This window comes from Microcaecilia unicolor, chromosome 14, assembly GCF_901765095.1.
Source record: "Microcaecilia unicolor chromosome 14, aMicUni1.1, whole genome shotgun sequence".
Taxonomy (NCBI): domain Eukaryota; kingdom Metazoa; phylum Chordata; class Amphibia; order Gymnophiona; family Siphonopidae; genus Microcaecilia; species Microcaecilia unicolor.
In genome coordinates, this window is record NC_044044.1 from 10,134,629 (window position 1) to 10,153,020 (window position 18,392).

The window sequence follows — 18,392 nt, forward strand, 5'->3', positions numbered from 1 at the left end:
GACGTTGCTTCGCAAAAGTAACCCTCCCTCTATTTTTGTGCGTTCTGTGCTTCTTATAGAGTTGGCCGTGTAGACGTGGACATTAAGCTGAGTGGACAGTTCATTAAAGAACAGCACTGCTTGTTCCGTTCCTGCACCAACCAGAATGGAGAAGGTAAAGCAATGGTATAAGTTAACATCCTTCTGAACATTGCTAGATAACAAGGGGGTTGGAAATAATGTTATCTTCAGTGAGTAAACTGAGACCCAAGGGGATAGTGACTTATCTTTGTCTATACACAGAAGGCTACATGTACTAAAAGGTGTACTACAGCATGCTAACACACATTAATACACGTTATTTACCACAGGTCTCATTTGCTAATAATGTAATTTAATATAGGGTTATAACCCTCAACTTTCAGTCAAAAGGCTGTACAGGATGGGGTACAAACATAAATCAACAAATAACAAATTAAGGGGCCCTTTTAATAAGACGTGCCTAAAAGTGGCCTGTGCTGGTGTTGGCGCGTGTTTTGGACGCGTTCTGGTCAATTTCCTCAGCACGCCTGGAAAGATTAAAATCAGTGCATGTCCATTTTTGGCCTGAGACCTAACCGCCACCCATTCACTTAGCGGTAAGGTTTTAATGTTCTAACCGGGTGGTAAGTGTTCTGCACACGTAAACTGCCGATTACTGCTGGGTGAGCACCACGCAGTAGAACAAAAATAGAATTACCACCCAGGGCACGCAGTAGCCGGGTGATAGTGCCAATTTGATTAGTAAAAGGACCCCTCAAATCTTTCCCCAGTCCCCCCTCAAATGCTAACCAACCCTATTCTCCCCTCCCTCCCACCCAGTCACAATAACGCTGTCGCTTGTATGATTTTATGAGAATCTTGAGGGTGCAAATAACATACTGTAACTGTCTTGCCATTTTTCAACTTCAGACAGGCTGCACAATACCCACTTGATCAACCTGAGATTCTAGGGTTAAAGATTAGTTAAATAATGCTCCCAATGTTCTGACACAACCTACAGATCGTCAGAGAAACAGAAAATCAAGGAGTGATCTTTCAGGGGATCATGAATACCGATCCATAAAATGTTTGTTTTTTTGCAATTCAGACAGGCCAAGTTATACACCAACTAGATGTTTACCGCTGATAAAGACTCCTGCATTGCAAGGTTCAAATCTACTAAAGAAGCAACCAGTGGGACAAAAAAACTGAACATTAGCAGCATAAATGGGAAAACCCAAATGCTGGGATAACATCCACCAATAGCCAAATGTAGTGTCAGTGATAGAGGAGAATCCTGTGGTACTCCATCTGTCAACTGAATGACCAGGGAAAAATCAATTTGACCCAAATCCTGGAATAGGTCCTGAAAGACTGAAACCATGTCAGTGCCACTGACTTCCCCTCCCAGCTGGAACCCTGAAATGTCGAAGCTGTGCACTTGGTACAAGACGTTACTGCCAGTTTTCTTCAGAAAATGATTAGCAAATGATTAACGATTCATGTAGAGTCAATAATGAACAGGGATTTTAGACTATAACTAACCTTTGATTTTCCTGTCCTATGCTTGCAATGGAGAAGTCATTGTAGCTGAGGAGAACGCATTCAAGGTACTAAATTTCATATAAACACATATTGCAAGTAATGAAGTGGAAAAAAAAAGTGTTTTCTTTGTATGGTGCTAACAAGTTAAAAGCAAGGAGCTCTTTAACATACACGATGTGTGACTGCTGTCCTTTTACTTTCCGTGCAGTGATCGTGACTCTAGAGCCTTTTGAAGGAGCTGAAACCTACATCAATGGGAAAGAAGTCACTGAACCATTTGTACTAAAGTCTGGTATGTAGAGTTTTCTTTCATTCCTCTTCTCCTTCATTGAACGTTTCCACCAGCAAAGATGGTAATTCTACCTTTCTTTGTCTACAACATTGGTTCTTAACCCAGTACTCTGGACACATCCAACCAGTCGGGTTTTGACAATACCCACAATAAATATACATGAGATAAATTTTGCATGTTCTGCGTCCATTCTATGTAAATCTATGTCCTACATATTCATTGTGGGTATCCTGAAAACTTGACTGGCTAAGTGTGCCCTGAGGACTGGATTGAGAAGCCCTGGTCTACATAGTAAGACTACTACTACTACTATTTAGCATTTCTATAGCGCTACAAGGCGTACGCAGCGCTGCACAAACATAGAAGAAAGACAGTCCATGCTCAAAGAGCTTACAGTCTAATAGACAAAAAATAAAGTAAGCAAATCAAATCAATTAATGTGTACAGGAAGGAGGAGAGGAGGGTAGGTGGAGGCGAGTGGTTACAAGTGGTTACGAGTCAAAAGTAATGTTAAAGAGGTGGGCTTTCAGTCTAGATTTAAAGGTGGCCAAGGATGAGGCAAGACATAGGGGCTCAGGAAGTTTATTCCAGGCGAGACAGAAGGCGCGAAGTCTGGAGTTGGCAGTAGTGGAGAAGGGAACAGATAAGAAGGATTTATCCATGGAGCGGAGTGCACGGGAAGGGATGTAGGGAAGTAAGAGGAGGCGAAGTGGCAGTGTGACAAAAGAACACACTGCATCCTACTATGGAAGGCTTGGAGAAAATATGGGGGTCTTTTATGTAGGCACATTCTCGTGTTTGGCACGCCAAACGTTAGAGACGCCCATAGGAATGCATAGGCGTCTCTAACGTTTAGTGAGCGCCCAATTTTAGCGTGTTCCAAAAACATGAGCACGCCTTAGTAAAAGACCCCCTGAATCCTTATGGACTGGGAGACTATATTTATTTAGATTTTGCTCACACTTTTTTCAGTAGTAGCTTCCATTCAGGTGCACTAGGTATTTTCTTATCTCCAGAGGCCTAGGAGCCAGTTCTGTGAGTGTTTGAGCACTCCCTAATAATTGAACAAACTTCTTGATTGTGTCTTTTTTTTAATTTAGGAAAGTATGGCATAACAGAGATGGGGGGGGGGGGGGGGGGGGAAAGAACAAGCACTGTATAACAATAGCACATAGTAAAAACAAGTAATACAGATCGAAAAACCACAGCCAATAAGCATTGTTAAATATCAGTCAAAGCCATTTCTGAAAGAAAATAAAACACACAACTTCTAGTGTATAAAATGTTGTTTATTTTTCTCCTCCCCTGTCCCCAAAGACATTTAAACAAACCTAACATATGGGCCGATGATCAGAAGCAAACGCAGGCGCTAGAGGCTGTTAGTGCCATACTAGCGCCTGAGTTTGCTACCGCCCTATGATCAGAGCCCCTGAGCGCGTGAAACAACGCGCTTGCGGGCTCTGAACACAACTAGCATGCAAATGCATGCAAAACAGGGCTCTTAGCGCAAGTAGCATGCTAATGCATGCTAAATGTATTCCTCCCCATCCATTGCGTGTGCAACTAAGATATAGCACACATAGTAACATAGTAGATGACGGCAGAAAAAGACCTGCACAGTCCATCCAGTCTGCCCAACAAGGCAACTCATATGTGCTACTTTTTGTGTATACCCTATTTTGATTTGTACCTGTGCTCTTCAGGGCACAGACCGTATAAGTCTGCCCAGCACTATCCCCGCCTCCCAACCACCGGCTCTGGCACAGACCGTATAAGTCTGCCCAGCACTATCCCCGCCTCCCAACCAACAGCCCCGCCTCCCGATCTTGACTAAGCTCCTGAGGATCCATTCCTTCTGCACAGGCTTCCTTTATGCTTATCCCACGCATGTTTGAATTCCGTTACTGTTTTCATTTCCACCACCTCCCGCGGGAGGGCATTCCAAGCATCCACTACTCTCTCCGTGAAAAAACACTATAAGCAATGGATGTTTTACATAAAATATAAAATATTATAAAGATATTTATTGAAAATAAAAGTGAATTGAAGCTGAAGAGAAGAAACTAAAGGGGATGGAGGTTTTTGGAGCCGATGATGAATGAAGTTCTGCTGGTTAATAGGATTGGAGAAGTGAGTACCGCTTTTTTCTCCATTAGATTTTTTTTTTCTTCTTTTTCACTTGTATATAGATTGTGTGTGACACGAAGTGTTTAAAATCACATTTGATGTTTACTGTTGATCTTAGGAACAGACTGTGTCTTAATATTGGAGTGGAGGAGTGGCCTAGTGGTTAGGGTGGTGGACTTTGGTCCTGGGGAACTGAGTTCGATTCCCACTTCAGGCACAGGCAGCTCCTTGTGACTCTGGGCAAGTCACTTAACCCTCCATTGCCCCATGTAAGCCGCATTGAGCCTGCCATGAGTGGGAAAGTGCGGGGTACAAATGTAACAAAAATAAAATAGATACTATTGGAGATTCTACATGGAATGTTGCTACTATTGGAGATTCTACATGGAATGTTGCTACTATTGGAGATTCTATTCCACTAGCAACATTCCATGTAGAAGGCTGCGCAGGCTTCTGTTTCTGTGAGTCTGACGTCCTGCACGTCCATTGCCCCATGTAAGCCGCATTGAGCCTGCCATGAGTGGGAAAGCGCGGGGTACAAATGTAACAAAAATAAAATAGATACTATTGGAGATTCTACATGGAATGTTGCTATTCCACTAGCAACATTCCATGTAGAAGGCTGTGCAGGCTTCTGTTTCTGTGGGTCTGACGTCCTGCATGTACGTGCAGGATGTCAGACTCACAGAAGCAGAAGCCTGCGCGGCCACATTGGTGATCTGCAAGGGCCGACTCCAATATGTAGAATCTCCAATAGTAGCAACATTCCATGTAGAACCTCAAGTGGAGGAGTGGCCTAGTGGTTAGGGTGGTGGACTTTGGTCCTGGGGAACTGAGTTCAATTCCCACTTCAGGCACAGGCAGCTCCTTGTGACTCTGGGCAAGTCACTTAACCCTCCATTGCCCCATGTAAGCCGCATTGAGCCTGCCATGAGTGGGAAAGCGCGGGGTACAAATGTAACAAAAAAAAAAAAATGACAATTAGACCCCTTTAATTGTCTCAAGGTAATTTGCTTAAAATTAGAAATGAGATTCACAAATGTGGGCAAGGGTTTTTTTTTTTTCCAGTGGTAGTGCCACAATAATAGAATCCATTGGCATGGAACATGTGCTTCTGTTCAGATTATGTGGTCATGCAGCAATTGATCCATTTCTTCTCTATGGCTTTTCAGGAGGAGGAGGAGGAGGGTGTTGGGTTTATGTTGTGAGAAATGTCTGCGTGTAAGGGGTTTCAGTATGAAATGGAATATACTGTTGATTATGGTTATGTAAGATTCTAGGTTGTCGGTGATCACATTTAACTGAGGACCCATTCAAGGTCCCTCTCCATCACTGCCTAAACTCTAGAATAGTGTACCATTAGAGATTTGGCAAATTGATAGCTACTTGTTATTTCAATTTTAGGTTTAATTTTTAATCTAATTTAGGGGGAGATGATTTGAAGGTTTTATGTATTATGTCATTGTGGTGGAACCCACCATGGAAAAGTATGGCAAAATCTAATTTTTTAAGTAAATAAATTCAAACTAGAAAACTCCACAAAAGTAACTATTATTTGGAACTCCTTATCTGCCCGCATGTTCTAGGTTGTACCTTGCGATCATCCACGGGGCAATTACTGACCGAGACTAGCCAGACCCATCTGCAGGTGACCCGGAAAAGTGCATTTTTTGGGGCAAGCCCCTTTATTATGGAACCAGCTTCCCCTAAATTTGAGGGGAGAAGTATATTTTAAACTTTTTAAGCAGAAATTGAAATTTGTTTTTCTTTTTGAAAGCATTTGGGCGGGACTACTGTTTTGGTCAGAGGTTGCTCTAAACCTGCAGGAAGGTGATGGTGTGTTCAAGGGTTGCTGGAAGAATAATTAGGTCTTTCCTATCTTTTAATGGTGCTGTTTTTGTTTTTATAACGTTTATTGTACACCACTCTGACTAATATAGAATGGTGGTATATAAAATGAAATAAACTATTATTATAGTACTTTAAACCAATAGCAAGTCTTCACCATAGTCACTATCATTTTCTAAACTGAATGTGACATTTTATTAGGAAGAAAACCTCACTGTTCTAACTTCATCTTTGACTCCTCTCTCTCCTTCTCTGCGCATATCCAGCAGAAAGCCAAGACCTGTCGCTTCTTCCTCTTTAACATCAGCAACATTCGCCCTTTCCTCTCTGAACACACCACCCGAACTCTCGTCCACACCACCCGAACTCTCGCCCACGCTCTCATTACCTCTCGCCTGGACTCCTCACCGGCCTCCCACTTAGCCATCTATCCCCCCTTCAGTCTGTTCAGAACTCTGCTGCACGTCTCATATTCCGCCAGAACCGATATACTCATATCACCCCTCTCCTCAGGTCACTTCACTGGCTTCCGATCAGATACCGCATTCAATTCAAGCTTCTCCTTCTTACCTACAAATGCACTCAGTCTGCTGCCCCTCACTACCTCTCTACCCTCATCTCCCCTTATGTTCCCGCCCGTAACCTCCGTTCACAGGATAAATCCCTCCTCTCAGTACCCTTCTCCACCACCGCCAACTCCAGGCTCCGCTCATTCTGCCTCGCCTCACCCTATGCTTGGAACAACCTTCCTGAGCCCTTAGGCCAAGCCCCCTCCCTGCCCCTCTTCAAGTCTTTGCTTAACCCTTACCGTTCAGTGAATCCAGACTGCCCCAATTTGACTGCCCCTATCGGACCGACTGTTCACTTGTTTATTAGATTGTAAGCTCTTTGAGCAGGGACTGTCTCTCTTTGTTAAATTGTACAGCGCTGCGTAACCCTAGTAGCGCTCTAGAAATGTTAAGTAGTAGTAGTAGTATTAACTTATCCAAAGTGCCAGTTTTCTCTAGTATTTCCTGCAATCTTCTATTTCCCTTCAGTAAAATCATAGTGCAGCTGTCAGCCTTTCCTGATTGTCACTGTAAATTAATTCCTCAGAGGTAGGATGAAAGTGTAACTAAAGCTGCCATGACTATATATCACATGTCAGCAGTAAAATAAAGGAGACTGCTCATAATCTAACACATACTAGGGTATTTATTTTATTGTATTTATTTATACATCTTTATATATCCTCTTCTTCAATATGGTTTACAAATATAAAATCAATAAATGGGGAGGAGGGACATAGAGGGGCATACAAGGTTGGTCAATAACCAAAGTATGTGTTAAGACAGTGGTATAGGGCTTTCATGTAATATGGTGTAAACCGGAACCCTCGGGCGGCAATTTATTTGAAATAGACATAAGTCAGAAGAGGGTATAGGAAGGTATAGGGGCTATTGGGAGGGGGAGGGGAGGACAAGCATGGGAGGGGAGGGGAGGGGAGCAATCATAGGAGGAATGTACTCAATGGTTAGATATTGCAGTGCTAGTTGATGGTTATTTTCGGTATGTTTTCATGATGTAACACTGTAATTGCAGTTCTGGTTTCTGCATTTCATAAACTGAGTTATATATATATAAGAAGTTGTGATCTGTAAGAGGGAAGATGGGGAGGGGGAGAAAATGGAAGAAAAGTTTGATGGTAGACAGTTTCTTTCTGTTTAGGAAGATCACACATCTGCATTTTGTATTATAAATTTGCCTGTTAGTTGGAAATGTGTGCTTATTTACTATCAATAAAAAACGTTGGAACATAAAATCAATAAAACAATAATAAAATAATTTTCATCGAGTATTTCCTTTAGGGAACAAATAGGATTTCAAAGAGTATGGTTAAAAGAGCTGTAGAATAAATTTTTGTCATGGTGTTTTTATGTGAGATAGTTATTTTGTGTATGTTTATTAATATGTAAAATGATTGTATCTGCTTTAATGCCAATAAGGAAATGTAAAATCTATAAATCAAATCAGAGCTGTCTTTTTTGAGATACAGACTAATTTAAAATTGATGAGATGATGATAAATGCATATACTTTTATACCCCTATAAATAACTTTCAGAGCCCTGCAGCCATACAATTGATATCTTTGATGGGAGGGTTTGTTTTACGATTATAGAGAGGCTCTAACGCTTCTCTGCAGTGGAGTGGAAGAGAGCTGAGCTGCAGCAGAAAAACGGGGGCAAAGAGTATTGTGATTAGGGGTTACCTACCTTCCAGTGCCCACTGATGGTTGTTTTGTTATATGTCCCCTCTTCATAGGTAATCGGATTGTGATGGGCAAGAATCATGTTTTCCGCTTCAACCATCCTGAGCAGGCACGGCTAGAGCGAGAGAGGAGCAGTACCAGTGCAGAGACACAGCTGGAGCCCATGGATTGGAACTTTGCTCAGAAGGAGCTGCTGGAAAAGCAAGGCATTGATATCAAACTAGAGATGGAGAAGAGGTCTTTGTACATTGATAAATACGCGCACATATTTATTTGTTTGTTTATTTGTTTATTGGGATTTATTAATCGTCTTTATGAAGAGATTCACCCAAGGCGGTGTACAGTAGGTATAGTTGAACATCACACTTACAATTTTCTTAATAGCATAACAATAGTAAACTGTACAAGGGTAAACATACAGTGAAAGAGGAAAACCTGAAAACAGCAAATTGAAACCTAATAGGACTACCATGCAACAGGATCAAAAATATATACATTTAACAGCACTGAAATTCAAACAACAGAGATATAATACGATGTAATATAATAGTGATTGAATATCTAATAAGCACACAATTAGAACATTCAAATAACATTGCTACGATACTAATGTATGTCGCAGGGGGCGACATGTCTTCGTATTCCCATCTGGCAGAGCTAAGAGTTCCTGAATATGTGGAATAATCTAGGAGCTGTGATATGCACAGATTTGAATGTTTGGTGGTACATGTTGGTTTAGTTTATCATTGTTAGCCCTTACCTTCTCAAATTCTTGTCCTCTTTTGAAGAGGGGTTGGTGGTTCATCCTTGACACTGTATCCTCTTTCTTAGCCTGGTTGAGACTGGACAGGCAAACCTTTGCCAAAGCAAAACCCTTCAGTGCTGCTGTCTTAATACATATTATGATGCTTACTGTGTATAACAAGGCAGGTTACAATTTTACACAATGGGGTTTTTTTTAAACACAATAAGCCATAACAGTTTTTTAAAATATAGTCTCAGTCCATCTTTACCGATGTGGTAGAAACAGCACATCAATCCATATCACTAACTTCTCTCCATCTCTTGCAGACTACAAGACTTGGAGTATCAGTACAAGAGGGAAAAAGAGGAGGCTGACCTGTTACTGGAACAGCAGAGACTGGTAAATAAATAAATAAAGCCTTCCAGGTGTATCCAGTATTAGGCTGACAGAGAGAATGACACATAATGAACCAACAGCCTCCTGGTGGAGGTTGCAAGACAGAAATATTATCAGAACTCAGTAAGACAGGAAACAAAGGCTTGGAAGTTGTCTCTTCTAAGGCAAGGAGACTTTCTGACTGCACGTGGAGACTGAGAGACGATGCTGATATATCTATTTAAGACATTTATTAGTTGCCAAATCTCCACAGTTCGAGGCAAGTTACAGTCAGATATAAGCGCACAACTATAGAACGCACTCCCCAAAACTATGAAAACAATCCATGACCACCTAAACTTCAGGAAATCACTAAAAACCAACCTCTTCAAAAAGGCTTACCCCACTGATCCAACGTAAACCTCCACACCAGGCAACACAGCAATACCAATGATTGTGCTGGACAATATACAATCTTCATTCCCTCCCTCCTCATTTGACCACAACATAACCTTGTATTTGTTTCTCAACTGGACTTGGCGAACGCCTTTACAGTACTATGTAAGCCACATTGAGCCTGCAAATAGGTGGGAAAATGTGGGGTACAAATGTAAGAAATAAATATTCACAGCATATAACAGATGACTATAATTAAAAAGCTGGAAGCATGTTAGCAGAAACAGCTTGAGGTTTTAATAGTGAGTGTCCAACAAACCTCTTCTGTTGGATGAATCACACCGTTACTATAAGTCATCTGTTGTTGCAAGAATGAAAACTCAATTTCTTTATCAAGTTTTTCCAGTTTTATTAAAAGTTTACTATCCCGCCTGTCAGAGCAAATGTCTAGGCAGCTTAAATACTGAGTTACATCGAAACAATTTAACGCGTATGCATAGACAAAACAGGACACAGGGGGAGGGGGTAGGACTACAGTATTCAGATAGTCAAGAGGGGGAGGTAAAAAAGGAAGGAGTATTAAAAAAAAAAACAACAACAACTCTGCAGTCATTCAGGCTCATCCTCCATGGTCGTTAAGTAGAGGGAAGTATGAGTAAATGGAGGTTTAGGAGAACGCGTCCAAAAATAAAAAGGTCTTGTTCCGTTTTGAAACTTTGAAGAGAAGTATGGTGGCGAAGTGGCTATGGTAGCCTATTCCAATATTCATCCATGCCAGATGAGTGGATTATGTCCCAGACAAATACTGCTTGAATACCTTCTGCACCTCTCTGAGTCTCGTCTCGACCAACTCTGTAAGGGTCCACTTCAGTGCAATTGGAGCTTATGTAGAGCAGTGTTTCCCAAATCCAGTCCTGGAGTACCCCTTGACAGTCAGGTTTTGTATGAACTTGATTTGCATACAGTGCCTCCATTATATTCGTTGTGGGTATCCTGAAAACCCGATTGGCAAGGGGGTACTCCAGGAATGGACTTGGGAAACACTGGTGTAGAGGGTAAGCCCATGAATGTATAGTTTTTAGTTCACTTTGAGGAGTTTGCCGTTACTCAAATCTCTCCCCCACCCTCCCCCCATCATTAAGCCCCCTACAGCATCACTATAGACTTTGGGAGCAATTTTAGGCTGGTGATGAGCCACAGGATTTTGAGTTCAAAAGAGAGCTCTGAGTTTACCTGTTCTTGGGGTCCCCATGCAGAATAGTAGACCTCTTCTCAAGTAGTTCCCCACAAGGTAACAAAGGGACATTTCCTCCACATGGTTCTAGATTCTGTATCCTCAATCCCTTACCAACATCTTCAGGCTCACCTTGGTCTAACTGACTGCAGTTATATGTCTGTAGATGGGTAGTAAAATCAGATATCTGGCAACTGAGCACACGAGAGTTTGACAGTAGCTAGGATTCTGCAGAATTGGAACACCTGTGCTGATGATTATCATGAAAAACAATTTTGTCCAAGGCCGTGTGATCTTGGGCATCAGGGCTCAAAATCTCATTCCCAGTGCACAGATCACCTGTTTCCATGTCCTCCCTGAGAATGATCTTTTCTTCAGGGTTTTAGGCTCCAGGACAGTGGAGTACTTTGGGCTCAGACCATATGTGTGTTTCCCAGGTAAAACTCCGTTCAGGATGCCTTCCATTAGCTCAGTGTCACAAGGCTACTTTCTCTTTTCTAGGGAGTCTGGAAGATGACTTTCACGGTTGTTTCTGGCAAGGAATGGAATTGTAGGGCTATTTCTACAATTAGCTAACCTCAGGTAGAGGACAGGCAGTTAGGGGACAACTAGTCTTAGTACAAAGATGGAAAAATATAAAAGGTAGCACTCTGGTGTTTAGATAAAGTATATGAGAAGTCCCACTAAGTGCAGGCCTGAATTCTTATAGCCTAAAATGGCGATAAAAACTGACACAAGGCTCAGATATATTAAAAATGCTAATTTATTGACAGCAGAAGAAACAAAGTAAATGATACTCGTATGCTAAATTAATAAACAGTTACGACCTGACAGATGAAGAACGCTCTCCCACTCTCACAGAGACAAAGGCAGTCAGGGGAGCTGTTGAATCTCTCTGGAGGACACAGAAGCCGCAGTAGGAATGGTCAGACAGCAGGCAGGTGCCTTTTCTCTCTCTCTGGCTGGAGTCCCCGGCAGGCAGGCAGGAGCAGGTAGATGGTAAGACCACATTTAATGAGCCTTAGATGTTTCCATGATGTGGCTGGTTCAGATCGGGGCTGTCATCTGCTTCACTGATGGCAGCTCCCATGCAAACTGCTCCAGGTAGCACTCGGATAACTTCATGTTTGTTTTTTTTTAAAGGCTTCTTATACCCTTTTTTGGGTAAAGCGAGCCTTTGCAGCCTGGAGCAACAGATCTGAGGTTTTCCAATATTGTGACTTGGAGGGCCAAATCACAGGGCCACGCCAGGAGCAGACTTGTTCTGACCATGAGGACCCACCCAGTTTTTGTAAACAAGGTTGTTGTTGAAGTTATTTTTGCCGCCTTATAGCTTTGGCCATTCAGCAGTGTCCTTTTCACTGCATGTAGGCTTGAGGCCTATTGAAGCAGCAAACATTATCATGAGAGATGATGTTGGCCTGAGTCTGTATCTTTAAAGTCAGGTTTATACTGCTAAATAGTGCCTCCTGCAGGGCCTCTTTTGCTCCCACAGATTGGAAGTCTCCTTCTTGGTTATTTTGCACCATACAGGTGAACCTGATAGACTGAGAGGGGAGTTGTGGTCTGCGGTAGCCGAAGTGATGACAGTGGTCCTGGTGAAGTATCATCAAGTCCAAGCCTTGAGCCAGTAATCTAGCATTTCAGCAATTCTGGCTTCTAGCTTGAGAGAAGACAGTCCATGTGGTTGCAAGCAAGACAAGGAGTAGCCTAACGGTTAGTGTAGTGGGTTGAGAACCTGGGGAACTGAGTTTGAATCCTGCTGCAACCTAATGATTAGTGCTGTGGGTTGAAATCCTGGGGCACCAGATTCAGTTCCCATTGCAGCTCCTTGTGACCTTGGGCAAGTCACTCAACCCTCTATTGCCCCAGGTACAAAATAGATTGCGAGCCCATTAGAGACAGAAATGTACTTGCAAAAATAGTATATGTAAATCACTTTGACTGTATCTACAGAAAGGCGGTATATCAAGTGTGGAACAATCATAAATGATACAATTTGATGATAGAAGCAAATCAGAGAGAGAATAGTAACCCTCAGATGCCCTAGTAAGTGTGTCAGATTTGGTCTGGGATGGAGTTCCTTCAGGATCTGGCAGCAGCAGCACAAATGACTGACACCAATATTGGTCAGATGAATTTTGTATGCCAACCAGATTTAGGACCCTGAGGTTTTAAGGACTGGAAGAAGCAGCAATGGCTCTACTAGTGGTCAAGTGTGGCAGTCCTGCAAGTGGACCTTCTATTAGCTTGACGAAATTCCCAAGACAAGCAAGTTCTTCATTCAAAGAAAAAAAAGTGTGTGTGTGGGGGGGGGGGGGGGGGGGGGGGGGGGTTGGATGTCATGGTAGGACCAGGACTGACATCCAGTCTCCTGTACATGTTCCTTTTGGGAACCTTGATATGCCCTGATCATAAGTACATAAGTAGTGCCATACTGGGAAAGACCAAAGGTCCATCTAGCCCAGCATCCTGTCACCGACAGTGGCCAATCCAGGTCAAGGGCACCTGGCACGCTCCCCAAACGTAAAAACATTCCAGACAAGTTATACCTAAAAATGCGGAATTTTTCCAAGTCCATTTAATAGCGGTCTATGGACTTGTCCTTTAGGAATCTATCTAACCCCTTTTTAAACTCCGTCAAGCTAACCGCCCATACCACGTTCTCCGGCAACGAATTCCAGAGTCTAATTACACGTTGGGTGAAGAAAAATTTTCTCCGATTCGTTTTAAATTTACCACACTGTAGCTTCAACTCATGCCCTCTAGTCCTAGTATTTTTGGATAGCGTGAACAGTCGCTTCACATCCACCCGATCCATTCCACTCATTATTTTATACACTTCTATCATATCTCCCCTCAGCCGTCTCTTCTCCAAGCTGAAAAGCCCTAGCCTTCTCAGCCTCTCTTCATAGGAAAGTCGTCCCATCCCCACTATCATTTTCGTCGCCCTTCGCTGTACCTTTTCCAATTCTACTATATCTTTTTTGAGATACGAAGACCAGTACTGAACACAATACTCCAGGTGCGGTCGCACCATGGAGCGATACAACGGCATTATAACATCCGCACACCTGGACTCCATACCCTTCCTAATAACACCCAACATTCTATTCGCTTTCCTAGCCGCAGCAGCACACTGAGCAGAAGGTTTCAGCGTATCATCGACGACGACACCCAGATCCCTTTCTTGATCCGTAACTCCTAACGCGGAACCTTGCAAGACGTAGCTATAATTCGGGTTCCTCTTACCCACATGCATCACTTTGCACTTGTCAACATTGAACTTCATCTGCCACTTGCACGCCCATTCTCCCAGTCTCGCAAGGTCCTCCTGTAATCGTTCACATTCCTCCTGCGACTTGACGACCCTGAATAATTTTGTGTCATCGGCGAATTTAATTACCTCACTAGTTATTCCCATCTCTAGGTCATTTATAAATACATTAAAAAGCAACGGACCCAGCACAGACCCCTGCGGGACCCCACTAACTACCCTCCTCCACTGAGAATACTGGCCACGCAATCCTACTCTCTGCTTCCTATCTTTCAACCAGTTCTTAATCCATAATAATACCCTACCTCCGATTCCATGACTCAGCAATTTCTTCAGGAGTCTTTCGTGCGGCACTTTGTCAAACGCCTTCTGAAAATCCAGATATACAATATCAACCGGCTCCCCATTGTCCACATGTTTGCTTACCCCCTCAAAAAAATGCATTAGATTGGTGAGGCAAGACTTCCCTTCACTAAATCCGTGCTGACTTTGTCTCATCAGTCCATGTTTTTGTATATGCTCTGCAATTTTTTTCTTAATAATAGCCTCCACCATCTTGCCCGGCACCGACGTCAGACTCACCGGTCTATAATTTCCCGGATCTCCTCTGGAACCCTTCTTAAAAATCGGAGTAACATTGGCTACCCTCCAGTCTTCCGGTACTACACTCGATTTTAGGGACAGATTGCATATTTCTAACAGTAGCTCCGCAAGTTCATTTTTTAGTTCTATTAATACTCTGGGATGAATACCATCAGGTCCCGGTGATTTACTACTCTTCAGCTTGCTGAACTGACCCATTACATCCTCCAAGGTTACAGAGAATTTGTTTAGTTTCTCCGACTCCCCCGCTTCAAATATTCTTTCCGGCACCGGTGTCCCCCCCAAATCCTCCTCGGTGAAGACCGAAGCAAAGAATTCATTTAATTTCTCCGCTACGGCTTTGTCCTCCTTGATCGCCCCTTTAACACCATTTTCGTCCAGCGGCCCAACCGACTCTTTGGCCGGTTTCCTGCTTTTAATGTATCTAAAAAAATTTTACTATGTATTTTTGCTTCCAACGCTAATTTCTTCTCAAAGTCCTTTTTTGCCCTCCTTATCTCCGCTTTGCATTTGGCTTGGCATTCCTTATGATCTATCCTGTTACTTTCAGTTGGTTCTCTTCTCCACTTTCTGAAGGATTGTTTTTTGGCTCTAATGATTTCCTTTATCTTACTGTTTAGCCACGCCGGCTGACGTTTAGTCTTTTTTCCCTTTTTTCTATTGTCTTCTGTTGGTGGGTTGATTAAGCATTCCATCGTTTTACTATTGGCATAACCTGATGAAGATATCTCGAAACATTTTTGGTCCATTTAGCCAGTACATGGTGAGCAACTCTGATAAATTTGGAATAAAATTGTGGCGTGCAGCAGATGCCAAAACGAAGTACCTTTTGAATGTCTTCCCATGCTTGGATAAAGACGATCATGGACCTGTTGAGCAGTCTTGTTCAGAACATAACGTCCTCCAGCTGCTAGACCTCTTCTTAAACAAGGGAAGAAATATTACCGATAAAAGTGAAACTGAGAAGGCAAAGACCAAGAGTACAAGCATCTTGACTATTTTTATTCTATTTTGCCAGTTTTGATTTTGACAGCCTTCCCTGGTCCCTGACTGCTCTCAATTTTCATTAACTTTTCCTAGCTAGATGACTGCCTGTAACTTCTCCTAACGGGCCTCCCCGAGACATATACCTCCTCCTCCCAGCTGATCGCTATTAAAACCTCATTGCTAGAGAGCGGTTCCCAGCGTTCACTGCCGCTGCTATCGTCGATCAGCTGTCATCCAAACAGTTTCTACCTAGGACGGGGGTGAAGAAGTCGTGCTCCAGCAACAGCATTAAGGCCGCCATTTAACGGCCTCCTGCGGATCCTGTTTCAGCTGTTCGAGTGATGTGGCCTTCCTTCCATGTGCCGGCATCTCTCCAGGTCTGCTGTCGATATTGTGTGCTGTAAGCTGTTGCCGCTTTTCACTGCTCCGGAAGAGGTGGAGCCCCGTCATCTGCCTAAACTGCCTAAGCTGCTTGGTGAAGGAGGAGCCCGTCTTCTTGCAACTAATCAGCTGTCCTGTTCATCTTCCCTCCTCCTGTTACTGATTGCCCTAAGGGCGGGTCTGTGGAGAGCAATCTGAGCTCTATTTACTCTGACTGGAGGTGTTTGGGAGGCGTTTGTTGCCATCGCGTTTGCGACTCAATTGCCGGTTCTCTAAGGCACTTACTGTGGGGAGACTAATTAGATCTGAACCGCTCCCCCTCACACTCCACATACCAGCTGTTCAAGGAGGGTGGTACTTTTCAATTTAAACTTAAACTTAAACCAGCAAATAAGGGACATAACTACTCCACAAAAGAAGTTTATTTGCTTTACAAAGTATCAGTTACAGTTATTATTATCAAGATGACCACCGACTAAACATCACGATAACGGCAAACTCCAGGTGTCCTAACCTTACTGGGGATTTAATTTCAACCTTCTCTCACCTTCAATTGCTGGTCTACAGTCTTCGTCCACCTCACCTCCTGTTACCCCTTGGAATAATCATGCTCTCATCTTCCACAATTCAAATTCTCTACCTGTCAGCCCTGTTGCATTCTGCCCTAACTGCTACTGACCCCTCTTACGCTCATATTCCCATCATCTCTGGACACAGGAGGCTCTCATCCCGCATGCCATTTCGCAACCCGTCACAAGTTGCTCAATTATCTGCCTCTGTTGCCCCAAAGCCCCATCCCCATCCCCGCAAGCAATATCATCACACTTTGGTTCCCATTGTGCATGCAAATCAAGTGCAATGCCAATCATTTCATGTGGGCTATATAAATGCGAGATCAGTAGTGAGTAATCCCGAACTGATATCTGACTGGATCTCCTCCGATGCTCTAGACATGTTGTTCATCACGGAAACCTGGATAAGAACACCTAAAGACCCCATTGTGCTGGATCTCTGCCCAGCAGGCTACAAGATCATCCACTGGGACAGATTAGACAAGCGAGGGGGCGGGTTGGCGCTTATTTACCGCTCCCACCTCACAGTAGAAGAAAGTTCGGTTTTGATCTCCCCGTCGCTGGAAGTTGCTGCTGTCAAGGTTCACCACTCCTCTCTTCATGGCCAGCTGGCCTGCGTGCTGTTTTATAGGCCTCCAGTTACCTGGTCAAGCAGTCATTCCGTGCTTCTGGATTTCATCTCTAATACCTGCATGAACAACTCGAACATACTTTTATTGGGTGATCTCAACCTCCATTTGGATAATCCCACATCCCCAGATGTATCCCAGTTCCTGGATTTTCTCCACCTTTGTGACCTTGAATGTCCTATCTCTGGTCCAACCCACTGTAAGGGTCACTCACTTGACCTCCTCTCATTTAAATTTTTAGACGATCAGAACTTTTCTGTTCATGATATTAGCTGGCTGGAAACGGCTTGGTCGGATCACTTTAAATTACAGTTCACACTGCGATGGCAAACCTCAGATCCCCTCCGGCCTCGTCAGTCTCACCAACATTACACCAGAGGTGTCATTGATCCCAGCTTGTTCTGGAGGTCTCTTTATAGTCACGGCTTGGATCTGCAACCATCCTCGCCCACTTATCTCACTGACTGGGATCACACTTGCAATGCAGTGCTGAACACAATTGCTCCCCTGTGTCTCAAATCCTCGTACATTCGTAGATTATCACCTTGGTACTCAACAGACCTGAGAGCTTTGAAACGTGAGGTACGACGTATGGAAAGAACTTGGCGAAAAGGCAAATCTGATCAGGCTCGGGAGGCCTGGAAAAATAGTCACCGCAAATATAAACACGCCATCCGATGTGCAAAGCGCACCTACTTTTCAACTAAGATGCAGGCGGCTGGCCGGGACATCCGACAGATATATCAACTACTAAACACCTTCTTAGATACTCGCAAGCTAGAACGCTCCAGTGTTCATCCTCCCTCAGCTACACAACTTGGATCTTACTTCAAGGAGAAAATTCTTACCCTGCGGTCTTCAACAGTCAGCTGCCTCTCTGATGTGGATGACTTTCTGGCATCCTTGGATGTGCCTTCGGGTGCTTGCCCTGCTGACCGCTTTTGGATCAAATTCAATCGCCTGATACCCGACAAAGTAACTGCTGCTCTACGTAAATTCACAAATAAAAGTTGCAGATTAGATGTATGTCCGACCCATCTCCTAAAAGTCGCACCAAAATGTTACATTGAGGAACTGACTTGTTACCTTAACTATATGTTAAGCGCAGGATTTTTCCCGTCAGATCATGGAA

The 18,392-nt window shown here is 43.4% G+C and overlaps 1 protein-coding gene across 2 annotated transcripts in view; it reads left to right on the forward strand.

Moving 5' to 3' along the window:
- The window catches only part of KIF1C (kinesin family member 1C), a 199,345-nt gene that overhangs the window by 170,741 nt on the left and 10,212 nt on the right, over positions 1–18,392 (forward strand). For both annotated transcript variants that reach the window (XM_030187259.1, XM_030187260.1), the window contains exons 17-20: positions 60–154; positions 1,754–1,837; positions 8,115–8,298; positions 9,133–9,205. In XM_030187259.1, coding sequence (XP_030043119.1) covers positions 60–154; positions 1,754–1,837; positions 8,115–8,298; positions 9,133–9,205 — 436 coding nt within the window. The remainder of the gene's footprint in view (positions 1–59; positions 155–1,753; positions 1,838–8,114; positions 8,299–9,132; positions 9,206–18,392) is intronic.